Here is a 17,460-nt window from a genome sequence, read left to right as displayed (position 1 = left end):
AATCGACAAATTTCTGGAGATCTTTTGCATATGCTTGCAAAGTTGTCCCTGCAGTAAAGGAGGGAGCAGAAAAGACCTCTGTTCGTTCAGCAAATTATGAGGGTGTCACGTGATGAACGAACGACTCAAACCCGAAGACTCGGGATACGAACTAATCAATTCTCTTTCCGGCTCAGACTGCATAGGTTTAGATTATGAGGCTGTCACGTGATGAACGAACGACTCAAACCCGAAGACTCCGTATACGAACTAATCAATTCTCTTTCCGGCTCTGACTGCATAGGTCACGCGTATGGGGCTGTCACGTGATGAACGAACGACTCAAATCCGAAGACTCGAAACAGGTGAACTAATTCAGTGCAGAACTATAGGATGTTGCGCATGCACGACTGAACGAATCACTCTCCGAGACGACTGTATTTTTCTCTAATTGTGATCACAGGTGAAAACTGCATCAGAGGGGGAGGTCTTTTTCGCTCCCTCATATACTGCAGGGACAACTTTGCAAGCATATGCAAAAATCTAAGGTAACCCCGCCCCCAGTCCCTGACGCAAGCGGTTCTTCCTTCTAGCCCAGAAATTTGTCGACTCCTGCCCACAGCTGAAAGGAAAATTGGTAATATGTCTATTAAAATTAAATGTAGAACATGATTTGTGTGTGTGTGTGTGTGCGCGCGCGTTTTTGTGACAAATGAGGACATAAATTTGTATAATGACAAGGGTATGACATAGGTATTACAAGGAGAAGGTGACTTTTCAGGACATTACCCCATGTCCCCACTTTTCAAAACGCTTATAAATCACACAGAATGGAGTGTATTGAAAATCTGCACAAAGTAGCATGTAAGGGGTAGGGTTAGGTGTAGGGTTGGTGTAGGGCAATAGCACATACAGTTTGTACAATATAAAGACCACTACACCTATGGGATGTCCCCACTTTTCACAAAAACAAACGTGTGTGTGTGTGTTTTTACTGTTCTTTGTATTTTCTATAAGCGGTTGCGAATTAGTTTTATAGCACAAAGTTTCCTGTAAGGGGTAGGGTTAGGTGTAGGGTTGGTGTAGGGCAATAGCACATACAGTTTGTTCAATATAAAGACCACTACACCTATGGGATGTCCCCACTTTTCACAAAAACAAACGTGTGTGTGTGTGTGTTTTTACTGTTCTTTGTATTTTCTATAAGCGGTTGCGAATTAGTTTTATAGCACAAAGTTTCCTGTAAGGGGTAGGGTTAGGTGTAGGGTTGGTGTAGGGCAATAGCACATACAGTTTGTACAGTATAAAGACCATTACACCTATGGGATGTCCCCACTTTTCACAAAAACAAACGTGTGTGTGTGTGTGTTTTTACTGTTCTTTGTATGTGTTTTTTCTGCATTCTGTTCTTGGAAAAGATCTGTTAAAATTTTGTTAAATAATAAAAATATTTCTTTAACTTAAGGTCTTTGGACTTTGCATTTAACTATGTAATACAGTTCAATGTTAATAACTTTGAAACACATCTATTGTAGCATAACTAAAATTGTTTAATATTACAGTTACACAGTAACTACACTTAGTAATAGGGTAGCAAGGCATCACTTTAGGTTACAGCCCATGGATGTTACACTTACACAGTAACAAGAGGGTAACAAGGCATCACTTTAGATTACAGCCCGCGGATGTTACACTTACACTGTAACTACACGTAACAAGGCATCACTTTAGATTACAGCCCGCGGATGTTACACTTACACAGTAACTACACGTAACAAGAGGGTAACAAGGCATCACTAGATTACAACCAGTGGATGTTACACTTACACAGTAACTACACGTAACAAGGCATCACTTAAGATTACAGCCTGCGGATGTTACACTTACACAGTAACTACACGTAACAAGAGGGTAACAAGGCATCACTTTAGATTACAGCCAGTGGATGTTACACTTACACAGTAACTACACGTAACAAGAGGGTAACAAGGCATCACTTTAGATTACAGCCCGCGGATGTTACACTTACACAGTAACTACATGTAACAAGAGGGTAACAAGGCAAGGCTAAAATGACCATATGCAATGCTCTTATCAGGTAAATTGTCATATCAATTTTTAAACCAAATCATAACAGGAACTCATTACAAAATTTCCCCATACTTTAGTAATCTTGACTATGTTGGTTTTTAACTTTACTATAATTACTAAATTATACTATAGTATAGGCCTACTACAGTTTACTATTTGTTTCAATGTCATGTAAGATATATGTTGTAATAATACAATAAGTACCCAGTATGTAGTGTAAAATATACTGCATCATATATTTTATGTTATTACAATAAGGCAACTTGTTATAAATCATAATATTGTTGCCAAACACAGTAGGTCATGCATACCACATAATCTTAAAATAGTTACACATTACTTATGAAATACTAACAGTATAAATACTTTTAATTTTCCAAGTCATTACCCACTTATACCCCAAACTTTGCACATTGTTTCCGTTTACCTACACATACATACAGCTGTAAGTTATGCTAATGCGGAAAATTGAGCTTTGTGTGTCATACAAACCATGTAATTTCAGAATAGGTGCCCTTTAGTTATAAAATACTTATAGTATAAATGCTTTATAATTCCGCAGGTTATTACCCCCTTATGCCCCAAACGTTGCAGATTGTTCCCTTATAGCCTACCTATGCAACCTGGTCTCACAGAATTCCGTGTAATGACCACGGACCCTTAACTCCGAATCTGTGGTGGCATCACGGAATCGCCAAAAATTCCGTGATGGGCTCACAGAAGTGATACCAATGTAAGTCAGTGACAGGCATCAGCCGTGGTCCACACACGGATCCACTGGTTCAACACCAGTGCTGCCCCAATTGACGTGGACCACGTAAAAAGAGTGACTCCGATGCAGTTATATTTGTATATAAATTTATACTTTCACTGGAGCACCTAATTTAACCCACCCCTACCCTAAACCTACCCACTTCTGAACAATATAAAACACACACAGGCAAATATAAGTGCAGTCACAGGTATTTATTGCATAAACAAGCAGTTTAAAATCATTACAAACATGTCGTTTTGCATTCCAAGTCTTCTGAAGCCATACAAAATCTTTATGCAAAGAATAGAGTAAAACACAAGGTTTTAATCGCTGAAAATGATCCCGCTCCGTTAACGCGCTCACATCTCATTCAAATAGATACTCCCGTTCTGTAGCATGACGCAATCGGTCACGAGACATACAAGAACCAATAGCCTGTCACAACAGGATGACGCAATCAATCACGAGACACGCAAGAGCCAATGGCATTTCACAACCCAAGCTGACGTAAGGCTTCTTCTGGTGGCATTTTTTTAATTTACGCACAGCCTGCAGCACACAGGAAGAGCTTTATGGCGGACGGAGACGGCGATCACGTCTATTCCTCTCACAAATCAATCGTTTTGCCTTGGAAGACTTGGAACATCAATAACGTCTGCCCTGCCAAGGATGACTCCAGCCCCACTCACGATCCAGAGCCCAGCCAGCCCTCACCATCACGCTGCACAGAGTGTTCGCGGGCTGCGATTAAAGAGCCAGCACCATTTAAAGTGACAGAGCCTCTCATCGCCCCGGAGCCAGGGCTTAAGAACGTGACTGACCAGGTGTGTGAGCCGGCAACATCATGCGTCGTGGGAATAATTGTGGAGATCGAGGGAATGGAAGATAACCCCATCCACACTCCCACCACTGAGGGTGAGCTGTTACTGGATTCTGAACTATTTAACTGTTTGAATGAAGAGGAATTCTGGCTTCTCCCTTTCCCGCTGGTCCCGTCCAGCCCTCCTTCGACTCTACTGGTTCTGTCTAGTTCTCCAGTGCCCCTGCTGGTTCCGCCCAGTACTCCTTCCTTGGCCAGCTCCTCAACGAAAATCTCAAGGTGGTTCCCACCCAGCCTCCCACTCCCTCCTCCTCTGTATCAGCCAGCCAGTCCATCAGGCTTATCTCTGTTGCCTCAGGAAAGCCCCTCAGCTCACCCTCAGCACGCCATGTCCGGTGGGTCAGTTGTGCTTCGGGACTTCCTGTCACCAGCTACCTCGGGGTTGGAGGATCCCCAGTCTCCGCCTCCAGCCTTCGAGACCCGGATTCCACCTCGGCCCGCCGACCCATCGGCTCCACCTTGGCTCCTGGCTCCCTCGTCTACACCATGGCCCGTCATTCCACCAGCTCCACCGGGCTCGCTCGTCCCTCCGGCTCCGCCTTGGTCAGTCATCCCCCTGCCTACTCCCCGGGACTCCACTCGTCCAGCTCCACCTTTGTCCTCTGTCACTCCGGCTCCGCCGCGGCATTCCGGATCCCCGCCTTCGCCCTCAGTCGCCTGAGCTGCTAGCTCCACCTAGGCCCTCCAGATCCTCGATGTCACCCTGGCTCTGCGTCTGCTCGGCTGCATCCTGGGCTCCTACTCCACCGGCGTCATCTCCGTCAGTCGGCCCCCTGGTGTCGCCTGCCCGAACTCCACCATGGCTCCTCACACCATCGACTCCACCATGGGCCGCTGTCCTCTGGATTTCCACCTGGCTCCTCCTGCTCCAGGCTCCTCCCTGGCTCCTCCCACCCTCCACTCCCCATTGGACTGATTTTTGGACTCTTTTTGTTTTTGCCCCTTATTGGTTGCCTACCTATTTTATCGCACAATTCTGATTTATTTCATGCAAATGCAAGTTTATATCTCCTAGTTTGGCCTTGAAAGATTATTTGTTTTTAATTAACTTTTTTAATTAACTCAAACTAATGATTTGTCTGTGTAACTGAAATGGTCAGTCTCAAAGACTGCTGTTAATCTAAATCTGAATAAGCACATTTAACGACTCTTAACAGCTTTTGTTCTGCTTCTTTACATTTGAGAGCACATCTGCTGTACTGTCATGGCTGAGTCTACACAAGTCAAAAATAAGGACAGAGGCCAACCACAGAAAAACATGGAATAGAACCTCCAAATGTAACCATTGATGAGATGATGGATAACCTGTCTGAATATTTGAACAAAAGGCTGGGACTGAGAAAGTGCCATGATGATATGTGCCAGAAATATGGAATTAAACAATCAAACAGTGGATTATGGGACTTGCAGGACATTAAAAAGGCTTATGGAAAGACAAATCGTCTAAGGGTAAATACTAAGAGAGATGGATTATCTGTGATTTTGGACAAACAAATAACAACAACGTTATAATCTGGCAGGAGAAAGTGACAGCAGTTCAACTGGGTGTCCTGATGACAGTGATGTTGAACTTGACACACACGCTCATGTCACTAAGGATAAGGTAAAGGTTAGACTTGCTCCTGTAATTGTCAAGAACAGAAGGACTGAAATTGATGTTGAAAATGAAGAAGAGTATGAGGAGAATGGTGAGAGACGAACCCGAATTGTAAAAAAAACTGTTAAGAAATATGTTCCATGTAAGACATACCAGCCAGCTACACCGGGGCAAGTCGACAAGTGGTCAAAGGAATTGCCAGATGTGTACAAACAACCACGAAGAGTCTGGCAAGTTATACAACGCCTGCAGAAAATCTACAACTTGCATCCATTAGACGGGGCAATGATAATTAATATCAATCTAAGGGACAATGATCAAAAAAGGTTGACAAAAAGTGTTGAAACCAAGGTAGGCGAGTCTCAGAAAAACACTGAGGCTGGATGGGAAGCTGTACAAACCTTTTTGTTCGAACTGAAACCTGCAGAAGTTAATTGGGCTAAAATTACTTCCTGTATGCAGAAAACAGGAGAGAGTGTTGTAGAATATGAAGAACGATTTGGTTCTTCATGCTGGTTTAAATGGCAATGAGGATCTGGACAAGGATACTAACATGCCTCTAAAAACTGCTTTTGTAAATGGACTGAAACCTGAAATTTCAAAAGCCCTAAAAATCCGATATGATGACTGGGACGGCATTGGAACAGCTTTCAATCAGATTGTTGAGTGGTCAGTAAAAATTGAAAGGACAAATGAAGTCAAACTCAGAGCTCTGCAATCTAGACCCTCAGCATACAGTTACAAGAGCACAGAGAATGATCTTCAAGAAAAAGGAGGACGGAGATACACACAGACAAAACCACAACGACAAGGAAGATGTAATTATTGCAACAAAGAAGGACACTGGTTTCGTGAATGCAAAATAAGACTGAGAGATGAAAATAAAGATGTGAACGACCTGGACAAGAGATTTCAGCAGCTTACTCAAGAACAAAAACAATCCCTCCTAAATGCGGTTGAACCACAGGGAAACTAAAATACCCCTCTCTGCAGTACCTGCTAGCGGCAGTTCATCAAAAATCTGATGGACTTTATGTATGTGCAAAAATAAATGATTCTGATATCCATTTTTTACATGAATGGTTCACGGTGATTGACATGGCTAATGGCTTTTGGTCAGTGCCTTTGGCAGCCCTGTGTCAGCCCTGGCTTGCTTTTACTGTTGATGGACAACAATATCAATGGACACGTCTTCCACAAGGGTTCCACAACAGCCCTACTGTCTACCATCAAGCTCTCAGAACACATTTAACATCTCCAGAAATGCCAAATGTGACATCGGAGGTCATACAGTATGTGGATGATGTACTCATTTCCTCAGAGACTGCACAAGAACATGAGAAGGATGTCAGAGCTCTTTTGGATCATCTAAGCTCTAAAGGTCATTAAGCAAGTTTAGAAAAGGCTCAGATTATGCAGAAAGAAGTGATCTATTTAGGACAGAAGATATCCAAGGGTGAAAGAACAATAACCCAAGATAGAACTAAGGCAATTAAAGAAACCCCTGAACCTACAACGGTTCAAGAACTAAGAAAATTTTTAGGACTCTGTAACTACAACAGATCTTGGGTAGACTCATATACAGAAATTGCCCAGCCCCTTTATGACTTGCTAAAGGGAAATCCACATTCCAAAGAAAACATCACCCTCACTGAAGAAGCATGTACAGCCTTTCAGAAGCTAAAAAATGCTTTAAGCGAAGCACCTGCCATCGGAATACCTGACACAGGTAGACCTTTCACCAAGATGGATATATGACAGCCATGTTAACACAAGAACATGGGGGTGAGCAGAGACCAGTGGGTTACTACTCAGCAAAATTGGATAATGTAGCTTTAGGCTTTAGGCTTTGGACCCTGTCTGAGAGCAGTGCAAGCAGTTTACCTGGCAGTTGGACTGGTTTCCATTCTGACACTTGATCAGAAATTGATTGTCAAATGTCCACATACAGTACATGCTCTACTAACAATGCACAGAGCTTCACAAGTAACAGCAAGCCGATGGGGAAATTGGCTGGCAGTACTAGAAGCAAGTAACATTGTAATTGAGAAAGCCAGTGTCTCTAATCCCTCCACCATGATGATGGCGACAGAGATTAATGAAGATGATCACAAGTGTGAAGAGATTGTCACCACTTTGGAAACTGATAAACATATAAAAAAAACTCCACTGCAAAACCCTGACTTGGTTCTCTTCACTGATGGATCATCAACTTGTGAGATGGGGGTGAGAAAAACTGTATGGGTAAGTTTTGGCAAAAGGATCAATGCCTCCAGGAACATCAGCTCAACAAGCAGAACTTAAGGCCCTGATTGAAGCATGCAAACTAGCCCAAGATAAAACCATCTACATATAAAACATAAAAACATATACACAGTTTCTAGATATGGATTCGGCGTTGTTCATGATTTTGGACAGTTGTGGAGACAAAGAGGATTCATGACTGGAGCTGGGACACCTGTAAAAAATGGACAACTTGTTAAAGAACTTCTAGAAGCTCTTCAGTTACCAAATGAAATCACTATTCTTAAGGTAAAAGCACACACAAAAGACACAACAACTGAAGCCAAAGGCAATGCCCTAGCAGACTATGCTGCTAAACATGCCTCAAAAAAGAGGAGTTTGGAGACAGTATTATTAAGACACATGGGAAAAGATAGACAAACTGTTTCAGACATCAAAGAAATGCAGAGTAAATCCCCAAGAGAAAAATATGGTCATGAATGGAAAATGGAGCAAAACTACATGATGATAATATTTGGCGATATGATTCCTGAATGTCTTTTGCCCTATTTAGCCACCCAAATTCATTCATTGGGCCATGTAGGTGATGACAAAATGATCTACAGATTCAATCAAGTGTGGTGGAATCCCAAGTTTCGCATACAAGCACGTCATGTCACTAGAAACTGCATCACATGTGAAAAAAACAATCCAGGAGCCAGAATCCAGACTCCAGCTGTGGCAACACCAGCTCCACCTGGTCCATTCAAACACCTTCAGATGGACTACATAACACTTCCTAGGTGTGGGAGATTTCAGGATGTGCTGGTCATAATAGATAAATTTTCAAGATGGGTTGAAGCATTCCCAACAAACATGGCACATCAACACACACAGCCAAAATACTAGTCAAGGACATTATTCCAAAGTGGGGTCTACCAGAATGTATAGATTCTGACCAAGGAACACACTTTACAGCTGCAGTGTGCAAGGAAGTGTGTAGAATGTTGAACATTCAATGGTCATTACATTGCCCTTACAGACCACAAGCCTCAGGACAAACAGAGAGGATGAATCGAATCATAAAGGAACGATTATCAAAATGTCATCAGGAAGGAATTGCCTGGCCGGGTGCCCTACCCACTGTGCTCTGCAGCATTTTGGCAACACACAACAAGGAAACTGGATTAAGCCCCTCTGAAATCATCATAGGCCGTCCCATATCTTTACCTGGAACCATAGATTTACGAAAGGCCGATGTACACTTGATATCTGACAGCCTGGTCCAATACTGTGAAAGACTCAGCCTGGCAGTACAGGGTGCCGAGAAGCAAGTTCGGGAAGCATGGGAGCCTCCTCCAGAAAGGGGGCATAGTCTAATTCCTGGTCAATGGGTAATGATCCACAAACCTCAGAGATTACCATTGGAAACAAGGTGGGAAGGTCCATTTCAGGTTCTTTTAGTAACTAATGCAGCAGTTAAAGTATCTGGAAAGAATAAATGGATTCATGTGAACCATTGCAAATTAGCTAATCCACCTAGAGGAGAGGGATAGGTGGCAGTGGTGTTTATCAGAGTCCATACATGGCAGAACTAAAGTTTTTAGGCTTTAGCTTGTTGCCTGAGGATGAAGATCACACTATCACTGATAAACACTGTAGGGTCCTGCCAGATTAAATAGGGACAGTTTTAGCTGTAGAAAAAAGTAACTGCTCAAATATAAGTGCTATGGCAAGATATGTTTTTCTTTCCTTCTTGTGTGTTGCAGGTCTTCAGTGGTCCTAAGGATCTACACCATTCCGCACATGTCTTTAAAGTACTGGTGTACTTAAGTTTTCTGTATTCACAGTATTAACATCAGTAACTCTATCAGTACTTGTTACATCCATTCTGATAATTACACAAATCCAAACAAATACAACAAAAGAGGTCGAAAAAAGGCAGTCTACACAAATAAAATGATCTTGTTACCTCTTTAACTATTGTGTTTGAATGAATGCAGGTAAAATAAGCAACAAAACAAGGAATAAATGCCAACCCTGAATGTATTATACAAAAAGACACAGGAAAAAATATATACATATGTATGGGTGTAAATGTCCATAAAAGTGCAATGCTGTGGGTGTGTGTATGTTTCGGTCTCACCGGTGAAACTCTTTTAGTCCGGGAGCACGTTAAGGAACAGCGCTGTTCTGTGACGAAGTCCAAGGCAAAATAATCCCACTAAAACTATTATTTCCACAAGGAAGAAACTCTGAGTCACAGTCCAAAACAGCCAAAAGTAGAATTAGGTGATCGATCGCTATGTTTCCAGTTGAGCACGAAGAACGTTGCTGCTGAACGACACTAAACCGGCTTCTTTTATCGGAAGTGCAAAATCAGCTGATTAGGATGACGTCACGGGATTCCCCTGGTACGTCACGAGCGAACTCTCGTGAGAAGAAAACAGAGTACACAACACTCGACCGGGCAATACAAACAAAGGGACAACAATAACAGCTGTAATACATCAATAATCAAATTAACATATTGTCAACAGTTTTATAAATCTCTCCCTTATGTGGCCGTTCTACAATTGCATACTGTTTTATAATGTACTGCAGTACTGATGTATAAATATCTGCCACCTAACTACTATTTACACACCTGTTGCTAAAGAAAATGCTGCTATTTTAGTGTAAACAGAATTGATCATTATTTGCACTTAGTGTGACTAGAATATATCGCTTTTTCCACTTAGTGTAACTGCCAAAAATATCATTGTTCAGTTAAATACAGCTTCAGTTGTCTGATTCAGTTCTGTCCAATACGTAAAGTTCATCAATTATGAAATGAGTTCAACTGAGCAATTTAGCATTGTTTACTAGTATGAAGCCTTATTAACAAGCCTTTGTTTAAAAATAATTTGTTTGGTAACAACCTTGACAGCCGTGTTGAATTAAAGGTGCGTTCAAACCATATTGTAATTACCGTAATTATGAGACACCAACTTGTAAAAAGCATTCACATCCTCATAGAACTCGTAATTACAACTTGTGAACTGGGAGTTTTCTGACAGCTACGGCTTGTAGCTACCATGTGACCGCTGCACCTCACGCGGAACCAGAGAAACATGGCGGCGCTTTCAAAGAAAGCTATTACTACTCTGAAAAAGGAGAAACTATATACATACTGTATATAGATACTGTACTATAATATAAAAATAATATGTAAATGTTCATACTGTTATTATTTTGTTGTTGTTTGTTTGTTTAGGTTAATAATAACAAACAACAAACAAACAAACAAACAAATAAACGGTTAGTAATTATTTTTACCTGACACGCTTTCTGTGTTCTGCAATATTTAGTAGTAGCATACAAATGTAATGTTGTATTTAAGTTATTTGTTTACAGCTGCCAGTAACATTCTTTCACGTGGTCGTGGGTTCATTTTGTTGACTGTCGCTAGAGAAACAGATAATCCCCAGTTTGAGAACGTGAACGGCACGTAGTACACTTGAACCCATCTTTCATACACCAGTACACTCAAGTGTACTACAAGTGGTAGCTAAATAAATTTTTTAAATACAAAGATAGTATGTTAAAAGTGCATTTTAGTTCATATTAATGGTGTCTCAAAATAGCACAGTTGAGTACACTTAGATGATCTTAAGTTGACCTTAAGAAGTACTAAAGGATCATTTTTAGTATATTAAGTACAAAATTAGTGCGTGAAAATAGAGCACTTTAAGTGCATTATGGAAGTGTACTTATTTTTCACCTGGGCAGACACCCCTGCTGATTTGCTGGCTTCCATGGCTGCAATACACTGTGCTTTCCACCAACTGGCAACCCGGGGTGTCAAACTAGTATTGGGTAAATTGGAAATGGGCCAAACCACAGACCAAAACAAATGAAAGGCACATTTCAAAGTAGAATGGCAGCTGTAGCGTTGTTTTTCGAAGAAAGAAACATGTGAATTTAGCATGTTTCCTAAATATCTACAAACATATTATGTTTTTTATGCTTCCGTACAGTCAAAAGAAATTACACATAGCATATTAAAAAAATTCTTTGTCCCATGGCAAGCCACCAATATTACAGAAAGGCACACCTATTCCATCAACACAGCACTATGTGTGTACATGCAGTGTCAGCTAAAATGACAGATGGAAGACTATAATTTGACAACTGATTTAGAAAAGACATCTAGTCACATTACATTGGTGCATGTAACAACAAATATGATCCTGACCAGCACATATTTATGCCTAAAATGTAATGGTGTAAGAAATATAATGTAATAATGTTCTTTTAACTTGAAGCAAAACAGAAAATATAATAAGAGGGCAATTTATAAATCTGGAAGTAAAAATGAAGTACGTAACTACAGACCTATTAGTATATTACCTGTAGTTTCTAAAATTCTTGAGAAAGCCATTATAGAGCAGCTAATTGATCATTTAGACTGTAATAATTTGTTGCACTCCATGCAGTTTGGATTTAGACGTAACCATTCCACCGATGCAGCTTGCTGTTATCTGATAGAAAACATAAAGGCTAACTTGGACAGAGGGGGCACGGTGGGGGCCGTGTTTTTGGACTTGCGAAAAGCCTTCGACACGGTAAACCACCGTGTCCTTCTGTCTAAGCTTTCTAAGTATAATCTATCCATGGAGACATTGCATTGGATACAATCGTATCTTTTAAATCGGATGCAATGTGTGAGGGTAAATAATGCATTGTCCTCTCTGAAGCCCGGTACAACTGGAGTCCCGCAAGGATCAATCCTGGGACCATTGTTGTTCAGTATTTACATCAATGATCTTCCGGATGTGTGTAAGGGCATAGACATCATCATGTACGCAGATGATGTCGTCATCTACGTACATGGGAGGGATAAGGAGCAAGTAGCCATTAAATTGTCCTTAGTCATGGACAAAATAAAAGTAATTGGCTTAAATCTTCTTGCTTAACATTAAATATTGAAAAAACTGTTGGAATGTATTTCGTTAAGTCTAATAAGGTTAAAGATATGCCTAACATCTATGTTAATGGACAAAAAATTAACATTGTGACAGAGATAAAATATCTAGGTGTCCATTTGGACCAAACTCTGAGTTTTAAAAAGCATATTAAAAGACTGTGCAACTGTATTAAATATAATATTTCCACCTTTAGACATATTAGGAATAGTTTGACAACTGAAGCATCTTTCATGTATTTTAATGCCATGATTTCTTCACATATTACTTATCGTTTGTCCTGTTGGTCTCAGGCCAACGTGACCACACTTAAACCGCTTAGATCAGTTTATAATCAGGCGTTAAACGTGCTTGACAGAAAAGCCCCTCGCTATCATCACTGCAATATTCTCAGTAAATATAAAATATTAAGTTTTGACTCTTTAATTCGATATACAAATCTAAGAACTGTTTTTAAAATTATTAATAATATTGCTCCACCCTCAATGAAAAAAATCATAAAACTTTATTCTGAACAAACGAGCCGAACATCTCGCTCCACTGCTCACAGAAACTGTGCTGTCCCGAAAAAATTCTCTGCCTTTGCACAGACAGCCTTCTCGTTTAAAACCATTAAACAATGGAATCAACTTCCAGACAGTTTAAAGTTGTCTGTAGATTTGAATAATTTCTCTCGACATTTAAAGAAATATATCCTTGATAACCAGTTGTGTCAGCATCAGTACACTTAAAGTTTATAAATGTAATATTGAAGCAAAGGTTTTTTGACTATGTTGTATATATTTTATGTTGTGATGGTTTTTTGATTAGTTTTTCATTTGAACATTTGATTGGTTTTAAATGATCACTGTTCAATTAATATTGCATGTATTTCTTAGTATTATTGACAGTTATTTGTAATGTAATGTTTTTATAGTATGTGTACCTGCTCGGGGACTGCAGATGGAAATTAGCATTGCTAACTCTGGTACAAAGCATCTTTTCGTAAGATTAATGTTTTTTGTACATTGTCCCTGATAAATAAATAAACTAACTAACTAAGACAAACCTGAACACTATAGAATCTAAAAGTGAGCACTTCAACCCATTCAACCCAAATACCACAGGAGGACGTTAACCGACATTACCTCGTATGACCAGACGCACTGGGTCCCTCCAAAACGCCTGACACAGCGTCCTATCTCCACGTCTTCATGAGTAGTGTACAGCTCTCTAAGACAGGACCCGATATGTGGCACCATCCTGCGGAGAACTTCTCGGCTGAAGATCATCCCTGGACCACCCATACAGAAGTTCTCTCCAGGCTCCAGGGCCAGTTTACCCAGCTCCTCTGTGGTACCAAGACCTGTCTGACCCAGATACAGCGGTTTACTGCTGTTGAGAGAGCGAAGAAATAATTCCACCTTCTCACCTACAGGAAGCATTAGAGAAAACAATAAGATTAAGAGAAACAGAACATCAAACAAATATTTGCCATTTATATCAATTCTGCATGGTGAGTAATTGATGACTAATGTGCTTGCACATACTAATATTCATATAATGTACTTTTTAATGTAACGTTTTTCATAAAATGAAATATACAATATAAGTAGTGCATTAGGTTACCTTTACCTCACCTGCTCCATGTAAAATAATTTGCTACTAATACTGATTGATCAAGTATTTTTGCATGAAATGTATTCTTCAAAAGTATTATTCATATCTTTGTGTAAAACCATTTTGATGAGAGGAAAAAGGACTGACTGTACCAAATTTGTTTTGACCAATGTATTTGTGTTGACAGACAAGTTATTTTTATTTACCCTCCAATTCAGCCCAAGTGAAAAAAATACTAAAATATATTTGAAATAGTTATTTTGTGCTAACTATACTACAAATACATTTACAGATTTATGCGCTTAATAATAATGCTAAATTCGAGCTATATAACTATATTTGATTGTGCTAAAGTGGAACTATTGCATGTATACTTCAGGTGCACTTGCATTTAAAGACTGATATTATACAGAGATCATACAATCCTTATTAATAGTGATATTAAAACATAATATTAAGAAATTTGCATTGTGCAATGAAGAAATACTCTAAATACAATGATATGTCAATAAATATGATAATAGATTAGAAGTATACTTTAAAGGTTTTTTTTTTTACTAGGGTCATTAGACTAATATATATATAAAATAGTTATTTAAATTAAGTGTTTAGAGTCATAAAGTTTACTGTTACTGAATCAAATGAGAATCAACAACAACAACAACAAAATGTCTGGATGCATTACTATAATAAGTATTGGGGGAAGCTGAACTGTCAAGAAAATAACATGCACAATGCAAACGTAAATTCACAAAGCAAAACAATTCAATGGTCCTACAACAGGCTTCCAAAACTTTGTACTTTCTCTAATTTTCCAGGAAAAGGCACTTTAACTTATTGCCAATATTTCAAAGGCTGTTGGTCGTAGAAATATTTTTCAAGCTCTACTACTCATCAAATATGTTTCAATAAGGTCCCCTTTTTAATCATATCCCTATTATTCACCTCTAATGTAGACATCGTCATCAGCCCTCATAAACCACTCGTATTTATCCAAATAATGGTCGTGCATGTACTTCAGCATCATGAAAGATTTCTTCTGTGGAGGGTATGAATCATCCACTCCTGTCAGCGGGATGACAGGCACTGGAATTGGCAGGGGCACCTTCTCAGAGCCCTCACTGGAGAAGAACTCCACGCGCCCAGGGATGTTGGGGGTCCATGTCCTGTAGGCAGCTACAGCCCTGGAGGCCAGATACTTCTGAGCTGTCATGACCCCCACATACAAGAAGCTAGCTGGAGGTACAGGAGCCGCTCCATCACTACTGTTCCCTGTCCTATACAGCTCCTCTTCACCTTCATCGCTGCCTTCCTGGCTGGAGAAGAGTGGCTGCAGATGCTTGTGTCTGCCGATGGTAGATGAGGTACTGTGGGCAGTGTCTGAAACTTTAGCCTGAGCCTTGCCGCTACTGTAATATGTGCACACTGAAGACCTTCTGTTCTTCACACTGATCTCCACAACTCTGGGCACAACCAGCCACGATGCGGCTGTGAAGCCAAGAAAAACCCCCACGATGACACTCACCAATGGTCTTCTGGACCTGAGGGCCATCGTGCAGTTAGTACAGCAAATCACTCATACACAATCCTTCAAACAGACGTGCATGCTGGAGTCAAATGACTAACGACTGTGATTATCTAACATCTGCAAAGTGCGTTCTCGTACACGTTGCGCGACCCGAAGGTGAGTGTTGTCCCATTATACGTGAGGTAAACATATTTCAGATGTATCGATCAGAATATGCATCGGTCAAACTCATCCAAATGATGATAATGAAGCTCGCTGGTCACTTCTGTCTTGCTCGATGAAGACAGCTTTTTCGGTAGCTGCCAAGGGCGCGTACAATCCACATTACTGAAGTGAAAACGCGTCACGCTGAAACGTCTATAAAGTTGACGCTTCCTTTTCCATGCAATGAAGGCTCGCGCTGTGCCGTACTCCACTGAAGACAATGTTTCCTCACCTCACTGCAAAGATATAATCCATTCACATAACCCTTCTCCTTATTATTCAGTCGATTTAGTCTCCAAAGACTCGCCATTTTCCTCACAATTTGACAGGAGGAAACGGAACTTTTCCCCCTTGTCTTTCAAGCATTCTAGTTTCTCCGGGTTTAAGCCTCTGGGCGCACTGATGTAACGGGACAGTCACGGGGCGGAGCAAAGCAGCTGCGCTTTCTCTTTTCAACTGACGTTTGCAGGGAAATCCAAACAAGGCAGGAATTCTACTGCTCTGGGCTTCATCGGTGTACTGACTCTGGATATTTATCATAAGCATAGGCTACATACACGTTTGAGTCAACGGACAACTGGCCAAGTGTACCCAGGAAATCAGTGACAAATTAAAGCATTGTGAGTGATGTTTTTAAAAAAAATAAACACCATCTGCTCTTTGACATATCACCAACAAATCACACTTGAGTCACAGCATTGCACCGAATGACTCAGTTAGAACATTTGGGCAATGGCAATTCCCAGCCCTGCTGAAAAGAGAAACATTGAAAAATTCAAACCATTAAACAACAACAAAAAAGAAGTCTTTCTGTCGTGTGTTTTGGGACATAGGGCCATTCCATTAGGATTTATTGGTTTTAACAAGGATTTATTGTTTTTTCTTTTTCCTTAAAAATATGTTATTAATAATAATTTCTGTATGTGTGTGTGTGCGTGTGTGTGTGTGTGTGTGTGTGTGTGTGTATATATATATATAAACAGGTGCATCTCAATAAATTAGAATGTCATGGAAAAGTTCATTTATTTCAGTAATTCAACTCAAATTGTGAAACTCGTGTATTAAATAAATTCAATGCACACAGACTGAAGTAGTTTAAGTCTTTGGTTCTTTTAATTGTGATGATTTTGGCTCACATTTAATAAAACCCCACCAATTCACTATCTCAACAAATTAGAATACTTCATAAGACCAACATAAAAAAAAAAAAAAACATTTTTAGTGAATTGTTGGCCTTCTGGAAAGTATGTTAATTTACTGTATATGTTGTACTCAATACTTGGTAGGGGCTTCTTTTGCTTTAATTACTGCCTCAATTCGGCGTGGCATGGAGGTGATCAGTTTGTGGCACTGCTGAGGTGGTATGGAAGCCCAGGTTTCTTTGACAGAGGCCTTCAGCTCATCTGCATTTTTTGGTCTCTTGTTTCTCATTTTCCTCTTGACAAAAGAGAATCTATGGGGTTCAGGTCTGGTGAGTTTGCTGGCCAGTCAAGCACACCAACACCATGGTCATTTAACCAACTTTTGGTGCTTTTGGCAGTGTGGGCAGGTGCCAAATCCTGCTGGAGAATGAAATGAGCATCTTTAAAAAGCTGGTCAGCAGAAGGAAGCATGAAATGCTCCAAAATTTCTTGGTAA

At 40.2% G+C, this 17,460-nt stretch overlaps 1 protein-coding gene across 1 annotated transcript in view; it reads right to left on the bottom strand.

The window, feature by feature from the left end:
- Positions 1-16,216, bottom strand: part of LOC131548310 (chondroitin sulfate synthase 3-like) — an 84,917-nt gene extending 68,701 nt beyond the window's left edge. The window contains exons 1-2 of the mRNA XM_058789538.1: positions 15,036-16,216; positions 13,619-13,902 (exon numbers count right to left, since the gene is read on the bottom strand). Of these exons, the coding sequence (XP_058645521.1) occupies positions 13,619-13,902; positions 15,036-15,642 (891 nt within the window). The 5' untranslated portion in view covers positions 15,643-16,216. The remainder of the gene's footprint in view (positions 1-13,618; positions 13,903-15,035) is intronic.
- Positions 16,217-17,460: the final 1,244 nt, after the last annotated feature.

This window comes from Onychostoma macrolepis, chromosome 10 (assembly GCF_012432095.1).
Source record: "Onychostoma macrolepis isolate SWU-2019 chromosome 10, ASM1243209v1, whole genome shotgun sequence".
In the NCBI taxonomy this organism is placed as follows: domain Eukaryota; kingdom Metazoa; phylum Chordata; class Actinopteri; order Cypriniformes; family Cyprinidae; genus Onychostoma; species Onychostoma macrolepis.
Note: the sequence above shows the minus strand (reverse complement) of the source record. Positions and strands in the feature narration are given on the sequence as shown.